Source organism: Podarcis melisellensis (genome assembly GCF_964234715.1).
Source record: "Podarcis melisellensis genome assembly, chromosome: W".
Classification (NCBI taxonomy): domain Eukaryota; kingdom Metazoa; phylum Chordata; class Lepidosauria; order Squamata; family Lacertidae; genus Podarcis; species Podarcis melisellensis.
In genome coordinates, this window is record NC_138535.1 from 38,581,268 (window position 1) to 38,607,464 (window position 26,197).

At 43.7% G+C, this 26,197-nt stretch overlaps 1 protein-coding gene across 7 annotated transcripts in view; it reads right to left on the reverse strand.

Annotated features, from left to right (window-relative positions):
• The window catches only part of LOC309361292 (far upstream element-binding protein 3-like), a 390,387-nt gene extending 365,626 nt beyond the window's left edge, over positions 1–24,761 (reverse strand). For 3 of the 7 annotated variants that reach the window (XM_081896183.1, XM_081896187.1, XM_081896186.1), the window contains exon 1: positions 24,480–24,761. In XM_081896183.1, coding sequence (XP_081752309.1) covers positions 24,480–24,569 — 90 coding nt within the window. In that variant the 5' untranslated portion in view covers positions 24,570–24,761. The remainder of the gene's footprint in view (positions 1–24,479) is intronic. The other 4 variants (XM_081896182.1, XM_081896188.1, XM_081896184.1 and 1 more) reach the window with 2 other exon arrangements.
• Between the last annotated feature and the right edge of the window lie 1,436 nt (positions 24,762–26,197).

A 26,197-nucleotide genomic window follows, 5' to 3' on the forward strand; every position in this document is an offset into this window, starting at 1 on the left:
ATTTGGGCCACCCCTCAAAGGGGTGAGCAGGTTAAGCATGTTTGCAACCATCTAGTTCGTACCATGTCAGTCATGGGCAAGCCCCATTCTTTAAAAACTGACAATGCCCCAGCGTATTGTGCAAAAAGTTTTGCTCAATTTTGTGAAACTTGGAATATTCACCATTTATTTGGAATCCCTTATAATTCTCAAGGCCAAGCTATTGTTGAACGTGCTAACCGCACTTTAAAAACTGCTTTAATCCGGCAGGAAAAGAAGGCCGGAGTCCCAGCCTCGCTTTCCGAAAAGGAAGGCTGGTTGGCCAGCGTTCTCTTTACTCTCAACCATTTGAATATTTCCATACAGGATCATCAATCTTATACTCGCCTCCAGAAGCATTTTCAGCAGACAGAGATACTCCCAGCCCCACTGGTCCGCTATAAAATATTACCCTCCAACGAATGGAGTGAACCAGTGAAATTGATTACGTGGGGAAAGGGTTATGCTGCAGTTTCTACTCCACAGGGTGCTCGCTGGGTTCCCGCACGCTGCGTCCGCCTCTATCATGGCTTGGCAACAGGCTCTGCAGAATCCGATACCACAGTTCGACGGTCAACTGCAGATCACCCAGGATGCGACGCCCGGTCCCCCCAGGACTCACAAGCGGGGAAATCGTAATGGACCAGTGACGTGGGGCCAAATAAAATCACTCTCACTTCAAGCTGAACAGTTCCGAAGGGAACAGCAGTTGGAAGCAAGCCCTGATAATTTGCTTCTGTGTCTCATTTCATGCCTTAATATAAATTCCATGATAGTGCTCATTTTCAGTGTTCTGTTTTTGCCCCTCTCTGCTTCCGCTCCTAACAGCGGTGATTCCACACCAACAAATGTGTGGGAATCTTTTGCAAAAACCCTTAATGTTTCTTCCTTTTGCCTCACCCAGCAGGTATCTATAGGTGAGATCCTTGGCTCTTGCCTTATCCCTGTTTGCCATGACCCTTTTGATATGGAAAATGATACCTGGTTTTATTCATCCCTACCCCAAAATGATTCTCTTCGCACCCTTAGTTATTCCGGTTACCATCACTGGGGTAACCAATTGCGTCGATGCCCGTCTCTGGCAATTGATTTGTTAACCCCATACGTGGCCTCCTCTAATGCCACTTGTGCCCGTATGGTCAATTGCACAAAGACCAACTGTGTGAAAATGGGCGAGGATAACAATTTTAATTGCTCTAATTATGTAAATATTTCATATATATATAAATATACAGAACTGCCTGAAGGCTGGTTCTGGTCGTGCCCAGGCTATACATTCAATTATATTCCGGCAAATATCAGCCATGGCACACCTTGCTGTTTAAGCCGTTTGTCCATCATTTTACCCAAGAAGCATCATTTATCCCGCTCTCGATATCGACGCTCTGTAGAATTAAGTAATGATTGTGACGATTCTGTCTCTCTCCCTAGCAGATCTGAATATATTTCTCTAGCTGTCTCTCTCTTAGGAGTCCCTGGACTGGCTGTACGGAATAGCAGGAATATTAATACTTTAGCTTGCTCTGCAGCAAAAGCTCTGAACTTTACCTCACAAGCCCTTCACCTTTTGAATAAAGAGCAGAGTGAACTCCAGCATGGTCTTCTGCAGAACCGTGCTGCTATCGATTATCTACTGATGCTTCATCACTATGGATGCGAACAAGTGGATGACAAGCTGTTTTAATATTACTGATAATTCTAAGGCTATTCAAAAACAGATTTCTCATTTGGAAAATATCACGCATCACATCAAACAGGACGTTGGATTTCCTGGCCTCTGGGATTCTTTCACCCAGTGGCTTACCGCTTGGCTGCCAAATCTTACTTGGCTTCGTAATCTCTTTCAATATGCCATTGTCATAATATGTATATTAATTTTACTATGTTGCTTCCTCCAATGCATTCCTGGCCTCATAAGTCTTTTCTCTCGGCTTCTCTCTCCCCCTCAGCCACCCAATAAAATCCTTGCTGCCTACTTTGCGAAATGGCAACACCAACAGTAAACCAAAGGGGAGATATGGGCAGATTTATTTCGAGCATGCGTTGGCAAACCACGTATCTCGTAGTATTTTTTGTCCCATCCTCCCTGGCGAACTTATTTTGGGCATGCGCTGGCAAACCACGTATCCCGAAATATTTTTGTCTTATTCACTCAGAATGCCTCGCAAACAAGAAAAAAGGGGGAGGTGAAGGGAAATTCTGTTCCTGCACATAACTGGGGCATTATGGGAAGTCTCGCTTCTTGCTTCTTTTCTCTGGCATTCTGGGAAGTCTCACTTATAATCTTTTCTCTGCTTCTGCACACACTGTACGAACCTGTTCCAAACACCAAGACATTCCCTCATCGCTCAGTTCATCTTAAGTTCATGATGACCTGTTCTCAATGCATAGCTGACCACATCTACGGAACTCGATTATTATATTCTTTCATGTTATGATCAATCATTAGTAATTGTTTTAGTCATGCTATATCAATCTTTAGTTATAATTTAATTAGGAGGTTTCATGCCTGTCTAAGTTCCAGCCCCGTTTCCCAGCCTTTAATCTATTGGTGATTAATGTTCATATGTAATTCCCGCCTTGTACTTATGTTAACCAATCAGCAACAATTACAAGTTGCTTTGTGTTTGTATCAACCAATCAGCCACAAGCACACCTGTGGCAATGTTTGTAATAATCAATAAAAGAGAGTTCCCGGGGCTTCCCCCGGCAGACGCCTCTCACATGACACCTACTACTCGTCTGTCGTGGTTTCATTCCTACAGAACAGAGATGGAGAGTATCTTGCTTCCCAATATATATATATATATACACACAATGTATTAATTTTACAATAAGAAAAAACATTCATCACATTCAAAAATTTAAACCATAAATCTAGATTGACTTCCCTCCACTCCCCCTCCTGGTTCCATTATTTTATACTTATGTATGCACACCCTTAAACTCTTATATTCTTAACATCCAATTTTGCAACCTTATTCATCTTATTACAAGTGGCAGTTTGAAGTTCACCTAATGTAGAAACCTATACACAAAGCTCACAAAACATGCATTAAACCTTTCCACTCCTTTTTCTTTTTTTAAAAAAATGTCCTTTCTTTCTTTAAAACAGTTCTGTTTTAAAATCTAAAAGCAAATCATACAATTCAAATCTTATACAGTGGTACCTCGGGTTAAGAACTTACCGTAGTTTGTTCTGGAGGTCCGTTCTTAACCTGAAACTGTACTTAACCTGAAGCACCACTTTAGCTAATGGGGCCTCCTGCTGCCGCTAAACTGCTGCTGCGTGATTTCTGTTCTCATCCTGAAGCAAAGTTCTTAACCCGAGGTACTATTTCTGGGTTAGCGGAGTCTGTAACCTGAGGAGTCTGTAACCCGAGGTACCACTGTATTCTCTTGCATTACGGCCTGGCTGGTTTGTTTTAACATTGAGATTTTTTCTTCTGCCATTTCTAATCTAGGGTAAGGCGGGGTCAGTTCCCCCATTCCCCAGCTTCCTCTATAGAATTAGATTTCAAAACGAAGAGTCCTTTCCCACCACAAAGAATGTTATTTTTAGCTTTATCAGTACTTTGTCAAGAACATTTCACTAGGCTCGTAGAGGAAGCCAGTACTTCCAACCTAATCCCACCCCCTCTCCCCCATTACTGACAAATACAAATTTTAGCAATTATATATTCAAATCTTTACATCCATTCATATCAAAATAATTTTAATATCCAGTACAATAAATCTATATTATTGAGTTTTATTTTGAATCTGGTTTAGTCCAATATTAGCAATGAGTATTCTAGTCCTCTTTTTACAATCTTGATTTTAACCAGCTAGTGCCTTTTAATAAACCTTTGACACTTTAATTAATCCAGAAGCTTTTTCCCAGAGGTAAAGTAATTTCCAGAGTCAGTCCTGTCTTTCTTCCAGAAAAGAAAATTATCGTATTCTTCCATTAAATAACATTGTAATCCTCCTCAGATTTATCCTCCATTTTGGGTCAAGTTCAATCTCGTCATAAAGTAAGTTCAAGTTCAAATTAAGTTCGAGTCAAGGTCATTGCTTTAAAAAGTCTTGAGATTAGTATAGACAAAAGCTATGTGAAATATTTTAATCCTGGTTATTCATTAATTAACTTATTTCCCAAAGTGAATTTCATCCACACTTCACTTGTAAGTATTTTGTGCTTTTAGCACCAAGAACGGGAGTGGACTTCCTTTTATCGCTCCCATTTCTCTTGCCAGATTAGCCAAATTTCAATTAATTGTCTCCTCACCTTCCAATTGGCACAATATGCTGGAAAGGTAACAGCTTGTGGCTGGATCAGAGGCTTTGCTTTTGCGGAGCTGCGTTGGTGCCTAGCTCACCGGCGCTCTCGGCTCCCCCCGTGCCTTTCAGGATGGAGGCAGGGACCGGCAATGTCGTGGCGCCGTCTGTGAGCCGAAGGTGCCCGATACACTCCTTTTGGGGTTTTCTGGGGAAGGTGCTCTTCCCCAAGGCTCCGCAAAGCTGAATCTAACGGAGCCGTCCGATTCATGGTCCACCCGCTATGTCACGGGAACCCGGAAGTCCTTGCTTCCCAGATGTCAAGTACTAAAACTACCATCCTCCTTCCCTTATTGGTCATGTTGGCGGAGACTAATGTGAGTTGGAGCCCAACTATGTCTGGAGGGCTACAGATACCCCAGCCTTAGAGTCTATTTCCTTGGGTGTGTGAAGCATTATAAACAATTAACACTGGGACTGTGCAGGTAGAAGAAAGCTCTACCAATCTCAAACAAATATTCGATGAAACAGACACAGAGGATGGTGATACAGAGCAGAGTCTTTGTGGTTTCATCAAGGCTTTAGAAATCCACACTATGGGAGAGAAGTGTCTCATGCTCTTTCAGAAGTCTGGAGTGGCAAAAGTCAAAGACGTGTTAAATACAGTATTGGCCACATCATGTGAGGTGAGGGGCTTAATAATTTGGCATGGAGTCATCAAAATGGCAGTACATGGGGTAAAGGGAGGTTTAAACCTTCCTTGCCCTGCTACAGTTGCAAAAAAAAATCTGCCTCCCCCACCAAAAAAGCTGCAATTTGCCTGAGAAGATAATATGCCTATTGAGAATGTGGTCAAATCCACATCATTAATTTAGAGCACATTCAGTCATATGGCTTCCCCCAAATAATTCAGAGAACTGTAGCTTGTTAAAGTTAATAGATATGTGACGGGTAAACAGTTACGCGGGTGGTGCTGTGGGTTAAACCACAGAGCCTAGGGCTTGCCAATCAGAAGGTCGGTGGTTCGAATCCCTGCAACGGGGTGAGCTCCCATTTCTCGGTCCCAGCTCCTGCCAACCTAGTAGTTCGAAAGCACACAGTGCAAGTAGATAAATAGGTACCGCTCTAGCAGGAAGGTAAATGGCATTTCCGTGTGCTGCTCTGGTTCGCCAGAAGCAGCTTAGTCATGCTGGCCACGACCCAGAAGCTGTACGCCGGCTCCCTTGGCCATTAAAGCGAGATGAGTGCCGCAACCCCAGAGTCGTCTGCGACTGGACCTAATGGTCAGGGGTTCCTTTACCTTTACACAGCTACCAGGATTCTTGGAGCGAGGTGTGTTTCAAATGTATGGTATGTACGCAGCCTGATTAAAAGAATTCCAGTTCACAAAACCTTACACCAAAACAAATCTCTTTTAAGATGACAATAGGACTCCGGTACTTCCAGAACATGCATTCCGAAAAGTGGGTCTTCCCAATAGGATGCCTGATGTAAGCTAATGACTTCCTAAAAATCACTGCAACAGTTGCAGCTGCCATGTCCAACCAAATCTCTGTTATAGATGCCAGGTCAATCCCTTCATCTATGATCAAATCATGGATGGCAGTGGTTTTATAAATCATTGACCTGGCATTGCACAGAGCCACTTAAAGGCAATGTGGGGCACCCTTGTTGATACCTGCATCCTTTTGACCATGACTAGATCTGGAGGCAGGTATATTCTTCAGACAATGATTAACCCAGCCTCCTTGGTAATGACATAGACTGGCCCCAAAGCAACTTTTTTGGAGGTTTGCTTGGGCCTGCTACTGGTGCCAAATTAAACCAGTTTTCTCCAGTACGCTGTTCGAACGGTGATTCTGGATCACAACTAGGATTGCCCTCAGAATCACTTGATGATCTTGCTCTCATTTTGAAAACATCTGTATCCATATTCTGCTAACAAAAAATATATTTTGGTACTTTCCTATACTACACTGAAATGTTTAAGTGTTTCTTTGATTGATAACAAGGTGCATAATGTGCCTGGCTAATTTTGAACACTGTTTGAACCTTAGAAGGTATTTTGCTTTGCTGCTCAACCTGCTAAGATTTATGAGTGTTTCGGGACCGCCTCTCCTGGTATGTCCCACGGAGGACCTTACTGTCTGCAAAAAATAACGTCTTGGAGATCCTAGGCCTCAGGGAGATTAGGCCGGCCTCAACCTTTTTTCCTTCTTGTGGGGAGCCACCACTGCTACAGCCATCTATTATTTTTGTATTTGCATTTTTATTTTTAATTCCCTTTCCTTATTTTTTAAAATATTTCTCAATAGGTTTTTCCCTCCCCCCATTTTTTTCTGATCGTTAATAATTAAAATGACGGTGCCCAGAAGAGAGCCCTAAGCCAACATAGGCCACTGTGAAATAAACTGGATGTCCAGCATGCTTCCGCTACGCCTCTGGACTTCTCCCAACTGCCAGCAGAGCATCGCGAATAGCGGTGTGTGCTCTGTGTGGGTGCAGAAATAACAGATTTAGGAAGAAGCTGTGTACGGACTAGAAGCTTTATTTACAGCAGAGCAAAATAACTCATTCCAGGAGTGAGCCAGCATGGCTGCCTCCTCCTCAGAGCAAAAACCCAGAAGTAACTTGGCTCACACACAAAGAACATTCCATTATGTGAACACGCCCCCAGAGGACAGGACTACAGAGCTATTAACCCTGTAAGCTCCGATTCTCCTCACAGCCACTTCCTGGGATTGCCGCTTCACCCCTGACTGTTCTTTTTTAATTTTATTATTCTCTTTAATTTTTTAATTTTCTCATTTTTAAAAAATTAAATAGGGAAAAAAGAGTAAAACAAAAATCTGAGTCCCCTTTTTGTTTGTCAGTGGTTTTTTTGGGGGGGGGGTCCTTCCTCCCCCTGCTCCCCCATTACGATCACCATCCTCTTTTAAAACAAAACTTTCTACTATTGTTATTGCAACTGTTATTTTCCCCTTCCTCTCCCTTTTTTTCTTTCCTCCTTTTTCTCTCCTTCCCCCCCTTTTTCTCTTTAAAGAGAATACACACACACACACACACATATTTTATTTTATTCTTTCCCTCTCAAAGGGGTTTTCTACATATATTTTATTTTATACTTTTATCACTTGGTACATATACCAGGGATTTCCAACAAGTAGATCGTGATCTACTGGTAGATCCCTGGCTGATCTTGGTAGATTGTGGGATCTTTATCGTGTACAAAAAGTTACAGGGGGGGGGAGAGCTCAACAACTCTTGGCAATCCACCCACCCACACACCCCATGCACACTCCTCCTCTCTCCAATGACAATGGGTAGATCACTGCCAGATTTTTTTATACTGGGAGTAGATCACAGTCTCTTCAGAGTTGGACATACCTGATATATACTACTTCCAGGTACTACCACTTCAACATCTTCAGTTGTTTCTTTTCCTTTTTCCTTTCTGGTTTTGTTTGTTTTTTGCTTTCTCTTTCCTTCCCTCTTAACTCTTAAATCTCCTACCCCCTCCCTCCCCTCTTTTCTCTTCTTCCCCCTCAACAAATAATAATAAAAATCACAGACCTACACACATATACTGTATCTCCCCACCCACTTTCAATAGTAACCCACCAACCCTCTTTGTGGCCACTCACTTCATACTATAACTTGGACTATCACTGCAATTATTTATCATTACTATTACTATTTTTCCCCCTCATCTATTTCTCTCTCCTCTATTTCTTCTTTATATTTTACTCCATTTTCCCTTCCTTCCCTTCTTCTTCCTTTTCCTCTCTCCCTTGTCTTTGTTGTGTTTTGTGTTGTTCTGCTCCTGAACACAACCTTGCCAGTCGTAAATTCTTAACTCTCTACTACAAATCCCTAACCTCTTTTCCCACCCTTAACTGGATCCCACTCACCCCCCCCCCCATTGTGTGCATGAGCATGTAGGTATGTGCCCACAGGGATATCCACAAATTACCCTCCCTCTCCCTCTGGCCCCACCCTATTGGTCTCTTGAATCTCTGCCTATTAACCCTTTTATGTCAACTGTTTGTCTGTTGGTCTATTTGTCTGCTTGTCTGCCCCCCTGCTTCACCAACACCGCTGAGGCAACTACAGAAACCCCAGAGAAGCCCTTAAAACACAGCCCAGATGTGACAAAAATGGCCGCCTAATTGACTATGTTAGAGAAGAAACAAGAAGGGAGGGCAAAAGGTTTAAGAGGCTACCTTATGTGGTGGCAATGTAAAATTATCAAAAAGGCCTGGGGAAAGACATATAAAAATTTGAAGAAAATGTGGGAAATGATTGTTTAAAAAATTGAAGTTATGATCTTGAGATGTACAGGACTTGATGGATTGTTTGAGGGAAAATCTTTGTTCCGATATACGAGACTGGATGCCAGGCCAAGACCAGCCAGCCCCTATGGAAGGAAGAAGACTCAGCCAAAGAAGATTAAGAAAAAGACTGGTAAAATAAATTACTGGACTATGCAGAACAAATTATTATAAAAAGGGCAACTGTTAAATGCATATTTTTAAAGCTTTGCGTATATAGTATAACTTTTAAAAGTCACTTGTACTAAGATGAAGGAGGTTTTAAAATTAGACTGTTAAGTATATAAGATATTATGGACGTGCATGAACAAGTATATTATAATAGAACCAAGAGGGGGAGTGGAAGGAAGTCAACCAAAAAATTATGGTTTAATTTGGTTATTATTATTTTCTTTTCTGTTTTTTCCATTTTGATATTTTTGGAAAACAATAAAATTTTATTAAAAAGAGAGAGAGAGAGAGAGAGAGAGAGAGAGAGAGAGAGAGAATATGTAAAGTGTCAGTGTGTGAATTGTACATGACTCAGCACTGAGTCTCAGAGCCAGATGGCTGGAAGAAGGAAAGGATAATGTTATTTTATTTGAATTTGACAAAATGTAAATCTTTGTCAACAATAAAGAAGCTCAATAGAAAAGAAACTGCTGTAAGTTTATGAGAAGAAAACTCAAGAATATATTCTGCGCACACATCAACACACTGTGGTAGCAGGGCTGGGGCGGGAGAGTGCCCGTGCTCTTTCTAGTCAAGTTGTATGGGATCAGTTTTAACCTGTTATCTCAGAGGATGTGGACAGGCTGCTTGGACGAGTAAAAACAACCACCTGTCTTCTTGACCCTTGTCCATCCTGGCTCATAAAAGCACGGGCATGCACATACACACACAGAACTTTATTGTAGTCCATAGACCCCAAATACACAGTACAACAATAGTAAATATCAACAGTTATTAAGGTGTAAAATCAGCCTTGCTAGCCAACAGAGGAGCATTAGCCTGTACATACTGATTTCTGATTTTTACTGCCTCCAAGAGTAATTTTGCCACAGCCAATGTAATAGTATCAAACTTATCCTCAAGGAGAAGCTTAACATAAAAGGATTCAGCAATTCCAGGTTGTTCTGTTGGTATTGGATCGATTAGATGCTGTCTAACCTGTTTATACAGACTACAATACAATAAAATGTGTTCTATACATTCAACTTCCTGGGAACATGGGCACAGCCTATCTTGGCATGGGACACCAGTCAATCTTCACTTCAGCACTTCAGAAGGGAAAAATCTGGCTTTAGAAAACAGAAGGTGATAGTTAAGAGACGGTCAAATAAAAAACCATGCAGGGCCACAGGTCCTGTGAGCAAGATTGTAAATCACTAAAGACAGTATTCCCATAACCTCTGTTTCAGTTTTGACAGCAGTATCATACCCCAGGTGTGTAAGAAAAGATGGTGAAAGACCTATCAAGGAGGCCTTACGCACCATGGTTTTTGATCAGGAGCTGATGTATCAAATGAAGGAGTAGACCGTTCCCAAGGCCATACACACGGATTCTTAGCCAATATTTCATAGCACTCCACCAGGCCTTAATTGAAAATGGACCTTCTGTTTCCAACAGAAGTATCAAATTTGGTACACAATTTAATACCTGCAGTAAGGAAAGGACCTCAGAAACTTTAACTGAAATGTATCAAGCTTGAGAAAAGAGCCCTTGTACAAAATGTTGGCAGCATATAAGAGTTGTGATGCAGATTTCACATTAAATACTTTTAAGGTATACTGACCTCCCTGTGTATGAAAGAAACAGAGAATTGCCAGTTTGCTTACCTCTGCTACTTGGGATGTAATCAACCAATGGGTGTTCCAAGACTTTGTGTGGTGAAAGATAAATCCTAAATACCGAAAGCTTTTGGTCTGTTCGAGGCATGACCTTCCCGCCAGAACGGTACCTATTTATCTACTTCTGCTGCGTGCTTTTGAACTGCTAGGTTGGCAGGAGCAGGGACCAAGCAACAGGAGCTCACCCAATTGCAGGGATTCAAACTGCCGACTTTCTGATCGGCAAGCCTCCATCTAGTTCATGGTTTGGCATCCGGAGTGGGGGGTGCAAGTTTATGTCCTGGGGTACAATAGAAAGAACCAAGGGCAAATGGTCACTTTCTGTCCTATTATCAATATTAAACAAATTAATTGATATAAGAGCCTTTCTAGTTACCAGGCAATAGTCGACTGTACTTGCTCACTTGCTGGATCATCACCTTGTTGTGCTGAGTGGGCTTGCACATTCCTATGACCCTTGTGTGTGGAGCCATCAAGAGTCTTGTACTCCCAGCAGGGTCACCCAAGGCACTAAGGTCAAAGGGGAGGAGCTAGACAAAGAATGACCCAAGAAATCCTCAACGGCATAACAGGCGGATGATAACAAGCGGTATGTTACAATGGCTGTGAAGGCGGATGAAGGCTGCAGCAGATAGGAATCTACTGGTCGTCGTGATACTCATGCCATTGGAACAGAGCCAGGGACTTTGGATATAATATACAATTGGAGGATTGGGAAAAGATATGGAAGGAAAATATAAAATTTACAGCATGTACTGTGTTAAAAGAAAATGTTATGAAAATGGTATATAGATGGTATATTACACCGGCTAAACTAGCGAAAATGTATAAAACATGTAATAAGTGTTGGAAATGTAAAGAAAAAGAAGGGACATTTTACCATATGTGGTGGGAATGTAAGAAAGTGAAGGGTTTATGGGAAATGATATATAATGAGCTGAAAAAGATGTTGAAATATACATTTGTAAAGAAACCAGAAGCCTTTCTTTTAGGAATAACAGGAACTGAGATAAACAGAAGGGACTGTAAACTTTCCCAATATGCTGTAACAGCGGCGAGAATATTTGTCAGGGAACTGCCATCGCAGCTAGCAGAGGAGGCGAGACTCAGCAGCGATGCTGGAGAGGGGCCAAGCAGGGAGAGAGGGAGGTCCCCGGCTGGGGAAGATAATCAGCGCTACACCAGGGATAGAGGGGGGCTGATGGGGGAAGCGGAGAGGAGGCTCCAAGACTCTTCGCAGGAGACCAGCGAGGAGAGCACAAGTCCTCCGCTGCCTACACCAACCCTGCGCAGGAGACTTCCGCGCAGGGAGAGTAGGCGGAGACTTGGCGTCAAAGAGCTTCTTTGCTGGAAGAGGTTCAAGAAACGCCCACTGACGGATTCTGCCTGCGACTGAACAGCCACGGAGTGGAGGGCTGTCCAGAGGGAAACGGCTTAACCAGGAGAGGCGGTAACTTACGCACAAGCAACCCTTAAAGCCATTACAATATTAATGGCCCAAAAATGGAAACAGGAGGAACTACCGACCCTTGAAGAATGGAGAATGAAACTTATGGAGTATGCAGAATTGGACAAGCTAACTGGGAAGATTAGATATCAACGAGATCACAAGTTCATCGAGGACTGGGGAAATCTGAAAGATATATGTGGTGATCAAATAACGCTAGCGGGGTTTAAAGAAGCTCTGTGAAAGTTTGAGGAGTATTGTAAAAAAGAGAACAAGATAGGAAGGGCATATTAAAAGGCAATATTAAATTTAGGGAATGCGTAATAAAAAATATTAATATGGACGATTGGCAGAGAAGCTGGCGGAAGTCCAAAAGTTGAAATTTGTGAAAATGTTTGATTTGGTTATATGTGTTTAATGGAAAATCAATAAAAAATTATTACAAAAAAAAGGAACAGGGCCTTACTGCGAAGACTGTGTGTTGATCGGCATGCACTGATATACACACATAAAACAAATTCATGCACAGGCGTCTTCCAAAAACCCATCCCCATCCCAAACCCTCAAAGTCCCATGGCGATAGGCAAACGGTAACAGGGGCAGGATCATGAAATCTGGAATCCCCTAGTCATGAACAGGCACATGGGCGGTGGATACAGATTCAGTCACTCTGACTCAAGGAATGAGGCAGTTGAGCAGTTCAGCAGCTAAATCCATGACTGAACAGCCCTATTTAGGATCCACTCTGCTCACCCTGAAAAAGGGGGAGGGGCTAGAAAGGCTGCCCTAAACATAGTCTGCCTCCCTTTTTCCCTGACTGGATTACCATGCCCAGTGGGGTCAACATACAGTGGTCGTAAAAGACAATGGAACATACAGACTTTGTTGGATAACACAGATAATGAGCGTCCTGAACACAGAATTCTCATCATTGCAACAGAGTTGTGACATTTTAACATCGATATTGCAGCAGGAGAGGGACAAATGAAGGAAGAAAAAGGGGGCTACACATTGTTCTGGAAAGCTCTACCTGAAGAAGAACCTCCAGTACTTGGAGCAGGCTTTGCTATCAAAAATGATATTGTGACGCTCCTGTCAGAAGTCCCTACTGGCATTAATGAGCAACTATCAACCCTTCGAATAAACTCGCCAAAAACCAACAGGCCACTATTCTAAGTGCTTATGCACCAACACTGGATGCCGATGAAGACATGAAAGAAAAAATTTACTCTCAGCTGGATACCATCCTATCAGAGATACCTAAGGAGCATAAAATTATCCTCCTGGGTGACTTTAATGCAAGAGTTGGACAAGATTTTGAACTGTGGCCTGGGACTATTGGGAAAGAAGGAATTGGCAACAGCAACCAGAACAAAATCTTACTTTTGTTGATATGTTGTTATTACCAACACACTCAATAGAAAAATAAATTTAAAATATCTTGGGAGGCACCTTCGGTCAAACCACTGGCACCTCTTAGACTATGTAATTGTCCGAGCTGAAAATCGCTCCTTACTAGAGCTATGACGAGTGCTGATGATTGCTGGGCAAATCATCAATTAATATGCTCCACGATGGCTATGAAGATTATACCTCAACACAGGCTTCAAGGAAGGAAATCAAGCCGCAAAATGAACACTCAAGCGCTTCAAGAGCCCATTAAGCAAGATTGCCTCCGAACAACTCTTAAGGACTACAGTGGTGCCTCGCAAGACGAAATTAATTCGTTCCGCAAGTTTTTTCTTCTTGCAAGTTTTTTGTCTTGCGAAGCACGGTTTCCCATAGGAATGCATTGAAAATCAATTAATGCGTTCCTATGGAGACCGCTTGCCAGGCTGGCGGTGCGGAGAAGGGCTTTTCTCCGCACCGCAAGCCTTCAGGACAGGTACGGGAACAGAGGGGAAGGCGCACACACACACACACAGAGAGAGAGAGAGAGAGAGAGAGAGAGAGAGAGAGCGCGAGAGAGAGAGAGAGACTGCATGCTTTCTTGGAATAAGTGGAATAAGGGTAAAAGGCGGATCCAGCTGATTTTAAACGGATCCTCATAAATTCATATGATTTTTTTCATTCAAATTAAACCACCATGATACTGTAGACCACGTCTTACTCTGTTTGTTGTTGTAGTAGTTTTTTAAAAAACAACAACAGGTGCTTGGATTTGCTTGTTGTTTAGTCGTTTAGTCGTGTCCGACTCTTCATGACTCCATGGACCAGAGCATGCCAGGCACTCCTGTCTTCCACTGCCTCCCGCAGTTTGGTCAGACTCATGTTTGTAGCTTCGAGAACACTATCCAACCATCACGTCCTCTGTTGTCTCCTTCTCCTTGTGCCCTCAATCTTTCCCAACATCAGGGTCTTTTCCAGGGAGTCTTCTCTTCTTATGAGGTGGCCAAAGTATTGGAGCCTCAGCTTCACGATCTGTCCTTCCAGTGAGCACTCAGGGCTAATTTCCTTAAGAATGGATAGGTTTGATCTTCTTGTAGTCCATGGGACTTTCAAGAGTCTCCTCCAGCACCATAATTCAAAAGCAAATTCTTCGGCGATCGGCCTTCTTTATGGTCCAGCTCTCACTTCCATACATCACTACTAGGAAAACCATGGCTTTAACTATACAGACCTTTGTTGGCAAGGTGATGTCTCTGCTTTTTAAGACGCTGTCTAGGTTTGCCATCGCCTTTCTCCCAAGAAGCAGGCGTCTTTTAATTTCGTGACTGTTGTCACCATCTACAGTGATCATGGAGCCCAAGAAATTAAAATCTCTCACTGCCTCCATTTCTTCCCCTTCTATTTGCCAGGAGGTGATGGGCCCAGTGGCCATGATCTTCGTTTTTTTGATGTTGAGCTTCAGACCATATTTTCCTCTCTCCTCTTTCACCCTCATTAAAAGGTTCTTTAATTCCTCCTCACTTTCTGCCATCAAGGTTGTGTCATCTGCATATCTGAGGTTGTTGATATTTATTCCGGCGATCTTAATTCTGGCTTGGGATTCATCCAGCCCAGCCTTTCGTACGATGAATTCTGCATATAAGTTAAATAAGCAGGGAGACAATATACAGCCTTGCCGTACTCCTTTCCCAATTTTGAACTCTGCAGCACTACTAAACTGCAAATAGCCAACAAAAACATCCATTATTGCAGCCTGTGAACGAACTATTGGATACCAAACCAAGAAACACCAGGACTGGTTTGATGAGAATACAGTGAGATTTGAAGGCATTATTGACAAGAATAGGAAGGTCTTTCAGATCTGGCAAAGAGATAGAAACTGTGCCACTAAGAAAAAAACCTATGCCAATGTTAAGGCTGAGGTTCAAAGAAGAACCAGAGAACCCAAGAACACGTGGTGGATAAAATAAAGCTCAAGAGATCGAGCACTTAGCCGACACTCATGATGCACAGTTTCTTTAAAGCCACAAAGACCATCTATGGGCATATGCCCCCTATGCTCAACTGACGGTACCACACTTCTAAAAGATAAAGAAGCTATTGCATTATGCTGGAAAGAACATTACCAGCATCTCCTTAACCACAACTCACCCGCAGCTGCTGAGGTCCTTTCACAAATTTTGCAAAAAACAATTAGAGATGAGCTTGCAGTATCTCCAAATTTGGGTGAGTTGTGTACAGCTATTAACCAAATGAAAAACAACAAAGCCAGCCGACCTGATGGGATACCTACCAAGGTCTTCAAAGTGGGTGGAACTGAACTTGCAGAACAACTTCACAAGCTCATCGGAAAAATCTGGGAGAGAGGAGATCCCAGCAGACTTTAGGGATGCCAAAGTTATCAACCTCTTTTAAAAAGGTGATAGACACGATTGCAGAACCTATCAAGGCATCCTTTTTTATATGCAGTTGGCAAAATTCTTGCAAGGATCTTAGCAAACAATCTCTTAACAATATCCGAGGTGAACCTTCCTGAATCCCAAAATGGTTTTCGGCCTTCTAGGGGGACAGTGGACATGATTTTCACTGCTTGACAGCTCCAAATGCAGAGAGCAAAACCAACCCCTGTATATGCCATGACCTGACTAAGGCCTTCGACCAGGGTGGATAAAAATCAATGATATTTTTTAAAAAATATAAAATCAGATTTATTTTTTAAAATTGGTTTTTTTTATTTAAATTGGATTTTTAAAAAAAATGTTTTTGGAGGAAAAATCTTTCTAAAGATAGTTTTCTATTTAAGTTACGTTATAGTTCAAAAGCTATTCATCAGGAAATAAGGATTTGTTTTTAATTATGTAGCATGAGGTTTTATATGCAATGTTTAATTTTTTTGGTAAATGAATTCCATTAATCCATTCACAATGTCATGATCTTCCAGAAGTTTCTGTAAGATTATTTGGGACAGTTTTTCTAATGAGAAGATATAAACACAGATGCTTGCTTTTGCAGTTCTCAAAAGTGTGAATTTGTGTCTACAGAGAGAACATGCCTTTTCTTCACAGGAAAAATGTTATAAAATAAACACACAGAGTTGAGGAAAAAACCTTAATCCCATTGTTCCTTTGCTAATTTATATACACAGAATCAACCCCTTACCAAATGCTAAGTTCCAAGAGGTTCAATGAATAGATTGTTTGGAGTAGAATAGATCTGCACAAGTAGCTAAGCATGAAGCAGTAAAAAATGAAAATGCAACCTTGTGAGCAGAATAATCCACAAGTTTGAAATATTTGCATAATAATTGTGCAAGTCAGTTGCGTGTCTGTGCAACTCAGCCTTGAGGCAAATGCTGAAGGCACTTCAGGTCTGGCAACATCTTCCCAATCCCACTGGGTTCAAACAACTGCGCTAACTTAACTGTACAGAACTGTGCACCTGAGTGTAGAAGCAAATCCAAAGGGGGGGGGGGCGAGTGGAAACAGTAACTGGGATCTGTAAGTCCCTGGCGAGACCTTGAAGTGCTTGCCAGTCAACTAATAAAAGAGTTCACTGGTTCCAGGCACTACTTCCCAGGGCTCGCCTGACATTGTCCAAACTATAAAGTCTCTACCTGGAACTTCAGTCCTGCATCAGGAATCCCTGAAGTTCTCTGCTCCAGTTCTTGGTTCCCCTTTTCCAGCTTTCCACCAGCCTGCTTCTCCTCGGCCTGTTCTTTCTGCAAGCCTGTTCCAGCCTAGGCCTACCAACTGTATTTCTCCTCCTCCCCCCTCCCCTCTAGAAAAGGAAGACCAGCCTCTCCCAAGCCAGGGCTGCTGGGAGAAATAGCCCCTATAAACAGTTAATTATGAAATTATTGTGAGGTTTATTAAGTTAACTGTCTATGTATTTCTAATAGTATAACCCAGGCATAGTCAAACTCGGCCTCCAGATGTTTTGAGACTACAGTTCCCATCATCCCTGACCACTGGTCCTGTTAGCTAGGGATGAGTTGTAGTCCCAAAACATCTGGAGGGCCGAATTTGCCTATGCCTGGTATAACCAAAACAGTAATTTTTGATATAACTGTAAAAACTACTCTGAAATTTTATTATTCCAAAAATGAAACTTTCATCTGATTGTGAATATTAGGATTATACCAGCACGAATGGGTCTTTCTGTAAAAAAAAAAAAAAGATTTAAATCAAGTCTTACTGGCTAGTGATTTAAATTGATTTTATTTAAATCAAATCCACCCTGCCTTCGACACTGTAAATCACAATGCCCCGCTGACTGTCCTGAAAATTGGCTGCCCAGATAAATTTGAGAACATCATTCAGCTCCTCCACGATAATATGACGGGAGCAATCGTGGATAACAACAGCTCTCAAAGTGAACCATTCACAGTGGAATCAGTTGTTAAACAGGGTTGTGTTATTGCCCCAACTCTATTTATCATCACCATGATCCTACACACTGTCGAAGGGAAACTCCCCACCAGGGTAGAAATCATTTATCGAACAGATGGAAAGCTCTTTAATCTGAGTAGACTGAAAGCAAAGAGTAAGATTACCGTAACTTCCTGAGCTTCAGTATGCTGATGACAGCATAGTGTGTGCACAATCAGAGGATGACCTTCAAACCATCCTAAATATCTTTGCAGAAGCTTACAAAAAGCTTGGCCTATCGCTCGACATCCAAACCACCAAAGTGCTCCACCAACAAGCAAAAAACAACCCCTCTGCAGCACCACAAATACAACTCAATGGTGTAACGTTGGAAAATTTTGATCATTTCTCCTACCTGGGCAGTTATCTTTCCACAAGGGCTGACACTGATGCCAAAATCCAGCATCGCCTGAGCTCTGTGAGTGCAGCTTTCTCCTGATTGAAGTGCAGAGTGTTTGAGGACATTCTCAGGGAAACCAAAATGCTTGTTTACAAAGCTATTGTACTACCAACCTTACTGTATGCTTGTGAAACATGGACCACTTATAAACGCCATCTCCAGCTCCTCAAAAGATTCCAGCAATGGCATCTCCCAAAAAAATTACTCATCACTTGCGAAGACAGGCAAACTAATGCCAGTGTACTAGAAGAAGCAAAGATCCCCAGTGTCAGAGCAATGATTCTTCAACATCGACTTGGTTGGACTGGCCATTTTGTTCGGATGCCTGACTATCACCTTCCAAAGCAAATACTCTATTACAAACTTAAAAATGGAAAGTGTAATGCTAGTGGTCAACAAAAGAGGTTTAAAGACTCTCTCAAGGCAAATCTTAAAAAATGTAGTATAAACACCAACAACTGGGAAACAATGGCCTGTGAGTGTCCAATTCAAGAACAGCCTTTACCGAAGGTGTCAGGGGCTTTGAAGACACTCGAACTCAGGACACAAGGGAGAAACGTGCTAAGAGGAAGGCATGCTTGGCAAATCCACACCGTGATCAACTACTGCCCAGGAACCAATGTCCCCACTGTGGAAGGACATGTGGGTCCAGAATTGGCCTCCACAGTTGAAGATGACCAAGATGGCGGCTGTAACATCTTCTCCTCCGTGAACCCTCCTGGATTACAAACCTTTTATAGCCTTTTACAGCCTTTTATAGCCGTTTTTATAGCTGTTTTTATTAGACTTTTAATTATTTTACCTCCGTTAGAAGTTTTTAACCGTTTTATCTCTACTGCTGGCCAGTCGTGGCCAATATACGTATTAACAAGGATACTCAAACCTTCTGCTGAGAAAGCCTGCTGCTGATTAGAAACGCCGCCTTGAAGACCGGGTTATGCTGAGCAGCGGAGGAGTAGCAGAGGAGTTGTGTCCACAAAAGATAAGTTCTCTTTTTATCTCCGTTTATCTCTACTTTTAACCTCCGTAGTCAGTGAGACAGCGACAAATGGGTCATGGCAAGCGACCAAGATCTGCTGAGAATGGTTGTTCACCTCCAAGAGTAAAGCAGTCAAAGCTTGAATCTCCCTCACCACCTACTAACAGTAACAGACAAACAGAGCAAGTAATTGTTTCTGCTGTTGAAACATACAACCGCTTTTGGCCTCTGTATGATCAAGGGGAGCTGGAAAAGCCAGTTGATCCAGGACTCACTGTTAAAACCATGTTTATGTAAGGCAATCTTACTCAGCTATGAGTAATTGCCAAAGAAGAAGACAATGACTTGCTCCCCAGTGATTCCAGATTCAGGTAAGTAACCCTGTTGGTCTGACGCAGTCAAAATAAAAATTAAATAAAAAATTGTCCAGTAGCACCTTATAGACCAACTAAGTCTGTTCTGGTATAAGCTTTTGTGTGCATACACACTTCTTCAGATACACTGAAGCAGAAATCACCAGACCCTTATATATACTGGGAGGGTGGGGTGGGGTATTTCTTAGAAGGGTAGTGGGAGATGGGTGATTGGCTTAATGGGTATGGTAAACCTGTTGATGACTGTTAACAACGGTTAACGACTTCAATTAGTCCTACAGGAAAAAGCAAGGGATAGTATGCAGATGACCAAAAATAGCTTTAGCATGTGTAATGAGACAAGAATCCAATATCTCTATTCAGAGCAGGCCTCTCCATAGTTTTCAGTTTACAGAACTGTGCCAGACAAGGGATCCCAGGGCGTGCTTGTAAACTTTGTTTATGCTGCTCAGTCTCTCCGCCTAACAGCTGCTGTGTAGGGTAGCGCAGTAGCAGCAACTTTCCAACACATCCTCCAACCTGTCCCAGAACTTTAATTCTAGTTGAGGATATTTTGGGATACAGTATTTTTAGTATGGATTGAAGAGAGTGGCAGAGAGGGTGTTTGGAGGCTTTTTAGAAGGTGCACCCTACTTTACGTGATTTCACTTATGCACGTGGGGACCCAGAGCGTAACCCCTGCATAAGTGAGGAGATGACTGTACTGTTTACAGCTCTAGCTGCTCTATCTCTAGGAGGATATTGTACAGCTGGAGATGGTGTTGTAAAGGGCTACCAGTGTTAGAAATTGAGATAGAAAAGCTATTCGCCACATGACCCCTGGAACCTAGGTTACAGGCACAAAAACAGAATGGCTAATCACCCCCCCCCCCAGTTCAGCAACACTTTCTTTTTATTTTTCAAAATGCATGAATTAATACAATTCACATCACTGACGCATTGTTAATATCACATTTTAATAGCAATTCTTAATTGGTCAAAAGCATAAAACATTTTAATAATTAATATTTACAGATGCTGGCATATATGTGTTACTACGAGCAGTTTCACACCAGTTTTGGACACTTAAAGTAATTTGCAATGTTAAGAGAGGTGCTATAAATAAAAGTACCGTATTTTTCGCTCTATAACACGCACCTGACCATAACACGCACATCGTTTTTAGAGGAGGAAAACAAGGGAAAAAACATTCTGAATGAAACAGTGGATGTATCATTTTTGTGCTTCATGCTGTGGCCACAGACATGTGATCTGGTGGTGAATTTGGGGTGACCCAATGCAAAGATCCTGAGGATCCATGTGGATCCATGCTTTGTAACAACGTTTTTGACCATTGCAGCCCCAGGCAACAGTGGGTACGTGATTTTTGGGGGGCAGGCTGTAGCCATGGACATGCTATGTGATCTGATGGTGAATTTGAGGTGACCCAATGCAAAGATCCTGAGGATCCATGTGGATCCATGCTTTGTAACCACATTTTTGCACCATTGCAGCCCTGTTTTTGCATCAGATCATTGCTATGTGATCTGATGGTGAATTTGGGGTGACCCAATGCAAAGATCCTGAGGATCCATGTGGATCCGTGCTTTGTAACCACATTTTTGCACCATTGCAGCCCTGTTTTTGCATCAGATCATTGCTATGTGATCTGATGGTGAATTTGGGGTGACCCAATGCAAAGATCCTGAGGATCCATGTGGATCCGTGCTTTGTAACCACGTTTTAAGTGGGGAGGGAAGGAAAAATATAGAAGGGACAAGGAGCACGAGAGGGGTGTGCGGAGAAGCAGCTGGCTAAGAATGCAGGAGAGGGGTTTAAAGGGGGGGGAAGGAAGGCAAAAGTCCACCCACCCACCCAAGCCAGCCCCCTCTCTCTCTCTCTCTCTCTCTCTCTCTCTCTCTCTCTCTCTCTCTCTCTCTCATCTGCATGTTTTCCGCTGTCTGCCGAGTCCCCAGACGCAGCAGCAGCAGCACCGGAGCACGGAGCACAGAGAGGAATTAGAAGGAAGGACCTCTGCTTTCCTCTCTGCTTGCCTGGAGGGGAGGGGATTTCACTGCTCTTTGTTCCGTTTGAGCAAACAGCAACCGAAACAGAACAGGGTGGGCAATAAGACCCTGAGGCAGAATGCAGGAAAGCAGCAGCCTCCTCTCCTCCATGACGGCGCAATATGATTTTTGCCTGATTTTTGCCATGCACTTGGGACAAACGGCTCCACACATTCGCTCAATAACACGCACAGACATTTCCCCTTACTTTTTTGGAGAAAAAAAATCTCCGTGTTATAGAGGGAAAAATACGGTACTTTCGACATTCATAAGCATTCACTTTGGGCATGCTAACTGCATATGTACAATCTCCCAGAAAGCTGCTCATTAATGATCCATGGGAGGCTGGAAGCAACACTTCCTCTGTTTCCCAGTAAGATAGAAACCAGTCAGTGAAAGTTGCTACTCAAGCTGGTGATTGCAACGTGTGCTTAATGACGTAACTTTCAGCTGCGGGAGAGGTCTCAATCACCTAACTATACATATATATCCTTAAAACTGCCTTTTAAGAATGCAACACCTAACAGTTAAATTCAATTACCTTAAGAATGTGTCTAAAGGCATTTCATACCCTGTAAAGTGCTACATAAATAACAACACAAAAAACATACCTCCAAGTTAGTAGCATGATAGCAAAGGAACTCACCTTCCCTGTGAACTACTTTTTTCTTTTTTTCTCAGGTCTTTATGGGCTCTGCTGCATTCCTTAATGTAACAACAATATGCTTTCTGCATAAGTACACTTACATCAATAGGCAAAGATTATTAGGACCAAAGAGCAAGGGGAAGGGGTGGGGGGATATCTATCTAAAGTAGTCAGACTGAACAGTCACTGAAATGAGTGTGCTTCCCTACACACACCCCAAGACAGATGGGGGAGACAGAGAGGGAGCACATTTGAAAGGGCAATGGCCAGGTGCCTGTCCTCCTCACAAATCACAGCTGCCCCTTCATCAGACAGAACAGAGACAAGGGAGAGCAGCCTCCAGCCAGCCCATCGCAGCTCCCAGAATTTCCGCCCTCCCTTCCCCACAGGTGGGCAGGGTTTGCGGCACTGAGCGGGGGTTAACCTGGGCGGGTGCCTCCCACCTGCTTGGGCCAGCCTTTTACCCGCCCTCGGCCAGGGAGGACAGTGGATGGCCGGCCAGGGGTGGGGCAAAGGCCAAAGAAAAGAGGTTGACCCGTTTGTCCAAGCCTCTTTTGGTTTTCTTCCTTCCAGGATACACACTCACGTGCGGTAGTATATACACACAGAGAAAAGAGCTACAGACTGCAGCTGAGCTCCGCAGAGGTGAAAGGGGAAAACCTCACGCTAATATAGCTGCTAGAGAACCGAAGCTGAGCCACAGAGACATGCTCACACACCCCTTTTTCTTCAGCAGCCCACAATGTTCTGCCACCTCTCTTGCCCTCTTTTTTTGCCCGGCCCTCTCCTATCACAAGACGCCCCCCTTAAGTGCCACAGAACGAACCCGGAAGCAGCCCATTTCGCACTCCCCTTCATGCAACAGTAAGAGACAGAAAAGCATGTGAGGCACTTTTCCCTGCCCCTCAGCACCAGCTTAGTGACTTATGCTAATTTCAACCCCTGAGGGAAACCAAAATTACTGCTGGGTTAAAGCAACTCTTCTGTAAGTACATAAAGGCTACAATGCTTGAGATTCTTTGGTTTATAAAAGTACTGTATTTTTCGCTCCATAAGGCGCACCTGACAAAAAGGCAAACCTGACAAAAAGACGCACCTAGTTTTTAGAGGAGGAAAACTTCTACTGTATGTGACCTCCAGTTTCAGGAGGACACTGTCCCTGATGCTAGGAATCAAGATCAATGATGCTATTGCCTTCATGTCTTTCTTAATAATAATTTATTATTTATACCTTGCCCCTAGAGATATATTGGAAAGATATTTAAGGTGAGGGGGTATAGCTACATAGCGCAGCATCTGCCTGGCGTGCAGAAGGTCCCAGGTTCAATCCACAGTAGTATCTCCAAGTAGGGTTGGGAGAGACGCCCTGTCGGAAAACCTAGAGAACCACTGCCAGTCAGTGTAGACAATATTGAGCTAGACAATAAGGACTCCAGTGCTCTGACTCAATATAAAGCATATATGCCTACGTTCCTAGTTTTAAAACAATGGTCCTATTGCTATGTAGTTTGGCCACACACCTGAACAGGGCCAAAAGACTTCCCCACACCTGAGACACAGCATTCATAGCAATAACCTTTATCCATGCTGGTCCCTTCTCCCAGCAGGAGGTGTGGTGAACAGCTTTCCCCACCTTCCATATGCCTTTTCCTCCAGGTCTGGTCAAGCCCAGCCTTCTGAGCTAGATGGGCTAATGGTCTGCCACGTTATAAGGCTATGTCTCTATTGAAATCTGCTTTTAATTTAGAACCATGACAACTAGAATCTAAGTTCATTTTTAGCATATGATTCAAAGATCCCAGATTCAATCCTTGGCATCACCAGGTAGGGCTGGGAATTATCCCCCGCCTGTCGGTGCAGACAACACTGAACTAGAGAGACCCCTCAATGACCTGACTTATAAGTTAACGTCCTATGATCTTATATTATGGGGAAGGGGTACAGCTCAGTTGCACACAAAAGGTTCCAGGTTCAATCCCCAGTGGCATTTAAGGATAGGACTGGGGAATGCTCCCTTCCTGAAACTCTGGAGAGCCACTGCCTACCTGTGCAGACAACTAAGCTAGACAGTAACCAATACTCTGAACTCAGCAAGCTGTGTCAAATATCAAGTCATGTTACTAAGTGGTATAGTTTGGGCCGCACACCTGTCAGGTGCCAAAACTGCTTCCCCGCAACTGAGGCGCGTCCCTCCCTTCTCCCAGGAGGAGGCGTGAGGGGCGACCGTTCCTCACCTCTTCACATAACGCCTCCTCCAGGTTCAGCCCCTCTCCTGTAAAGACCGAGGCGCGGGTCGCTTTGATGAGGTGGGGGACCCACCCCGAGCCCCTTACCTGGCGGACGCGATGCAACGCGTCTACGAAGCATTCGCTCTTACCCGCCCCCGCGGGTGCCGCATTCGGCCCCGGAGTCAGCTCCGCCATGACACGCGCACGCTGCCACTGCCTCGGCCACGGTGTAGGCCTCTTCCGCCTCGACCTCTCACCGCCCGGCTTGCTCCTGCCTCAGCCTCTCCGTCCAGCGCCCAGGGACTCAAGTTAGCTTTGCTGGCTGGCTTTCTTTCTTTCTTTGCTTCTCTCTCTCTCTCTCTCTCTCTCTCTCTCTCTCTCTCTCTCCCCGTACCGGAAAAGGAAATACCATTCGTTTCCGCCAGAAATAGGAAGTAGAACGAGGGAGGGGCGGGTTGAGAGACAAAGCAGCACTAGGCCTGGGAAGGGAAGGCGTCAGAAGTCCTCCTAGCGGGATCTTCCTTCCGGAGCCAGGGTCACGTGGCCGGGCGAGCTCCACGTGGCTCGCCAAGAATGCCCAGAGTGAAAGGAGCCCGGAAGGAAGGGGTGGAGGGATCGTATTCCTCCTGTAAATTTCATTACTGTATGTAGTAGTGGCATGCTCGCAAGCACACCTGTCGGGTTTGTTTTTACTCTGATTTTAAATCTGTTGACGTCACGTTTTTGTTTGTTTGATTTGGACCAGCTTCAGAATAAAGCTTTTTATAGCGTTTCAGGACCTTAGCTATTGGGGGGGGGGAGCAAGCCTGTTTTTTTGCCCTGGGTGAAGCCTCCAGAAGGGCGCCATTGAGGGTCCAATCCTGCCTAGACTCCCTCCGAAGGCAGCCGCTCCTTGCCTCTTCGGAGTCTAAAAGCGTCATTCGGCAGGGAGCTTCCTATCTAGCCAGCTCTAATCTCGGTATAGTCTTTCGTGCATGGAGAGGGATGCTTAATTGCAGTGGGAAGCAGGAAAACTTGGAAGGCCAAAAGTGAACAATCCTCCCACCCATTTCCCCGTTTATTGGCTCCGGAGGCGCCCCTACAAGGTTGCAAAAGCGAGATCCGATCGCCAAACTAAGCAGCCTCCCCCTCCCACTTCCGGGAGAAGAACCCACCCCCGACTGACCCACCCCCTTCTGTGTGTGTCACAGAGTGTGTCACACAGAGAGAGAGAGAGAGAGAGACTGCATGCTTTCTTGGAATAAGTGGAAAAGGGTAAAAGGCGGATCCAGCTGATATTAAACGGATCCTCATAAATTCATATGATTTTTTTCATTCAAATTAAACCACCATGATACTGTAGACCACGTCTTACTCTGTTTGTTGTTGTAGTAGTTTTTTAAAAAACAACAACAGGTGCTTGGATTTGCTTGTTGTTTAGTCGTTTAGTCGTGTCCGACTCTTCATGACTCCATGGACCAGAGCATGCCAGGCACTCCTGTCTTCCACTGCCTCCCGCAGTTTGGTCAGACTCATGTTTGTAGCTTCGAGAACACTATCCAACCATCACGTCCTCTGTTGTCGCCTTCTCCTTGTGCCCTCAATCTTTCCCAACATCAGGGTCTTTTCCAGGGAGTCTTCTCTTCTTATGAGGTGGCCAAAATATTGGAGCCTCAGCTTCACGATCTGTCCTTCCAGTGAGCACTCAGGGCTAATTTCCTTAAGAATGGATAGGTTTGATCTTGCAGTCCATGGGACTCTCAAGAGTCTCCTCCAGCACCATAATTCAAAAGCATCAATTCTTTGGCGATGAGCCTTCTTTATGGTCCAACTCTCACTTCCAT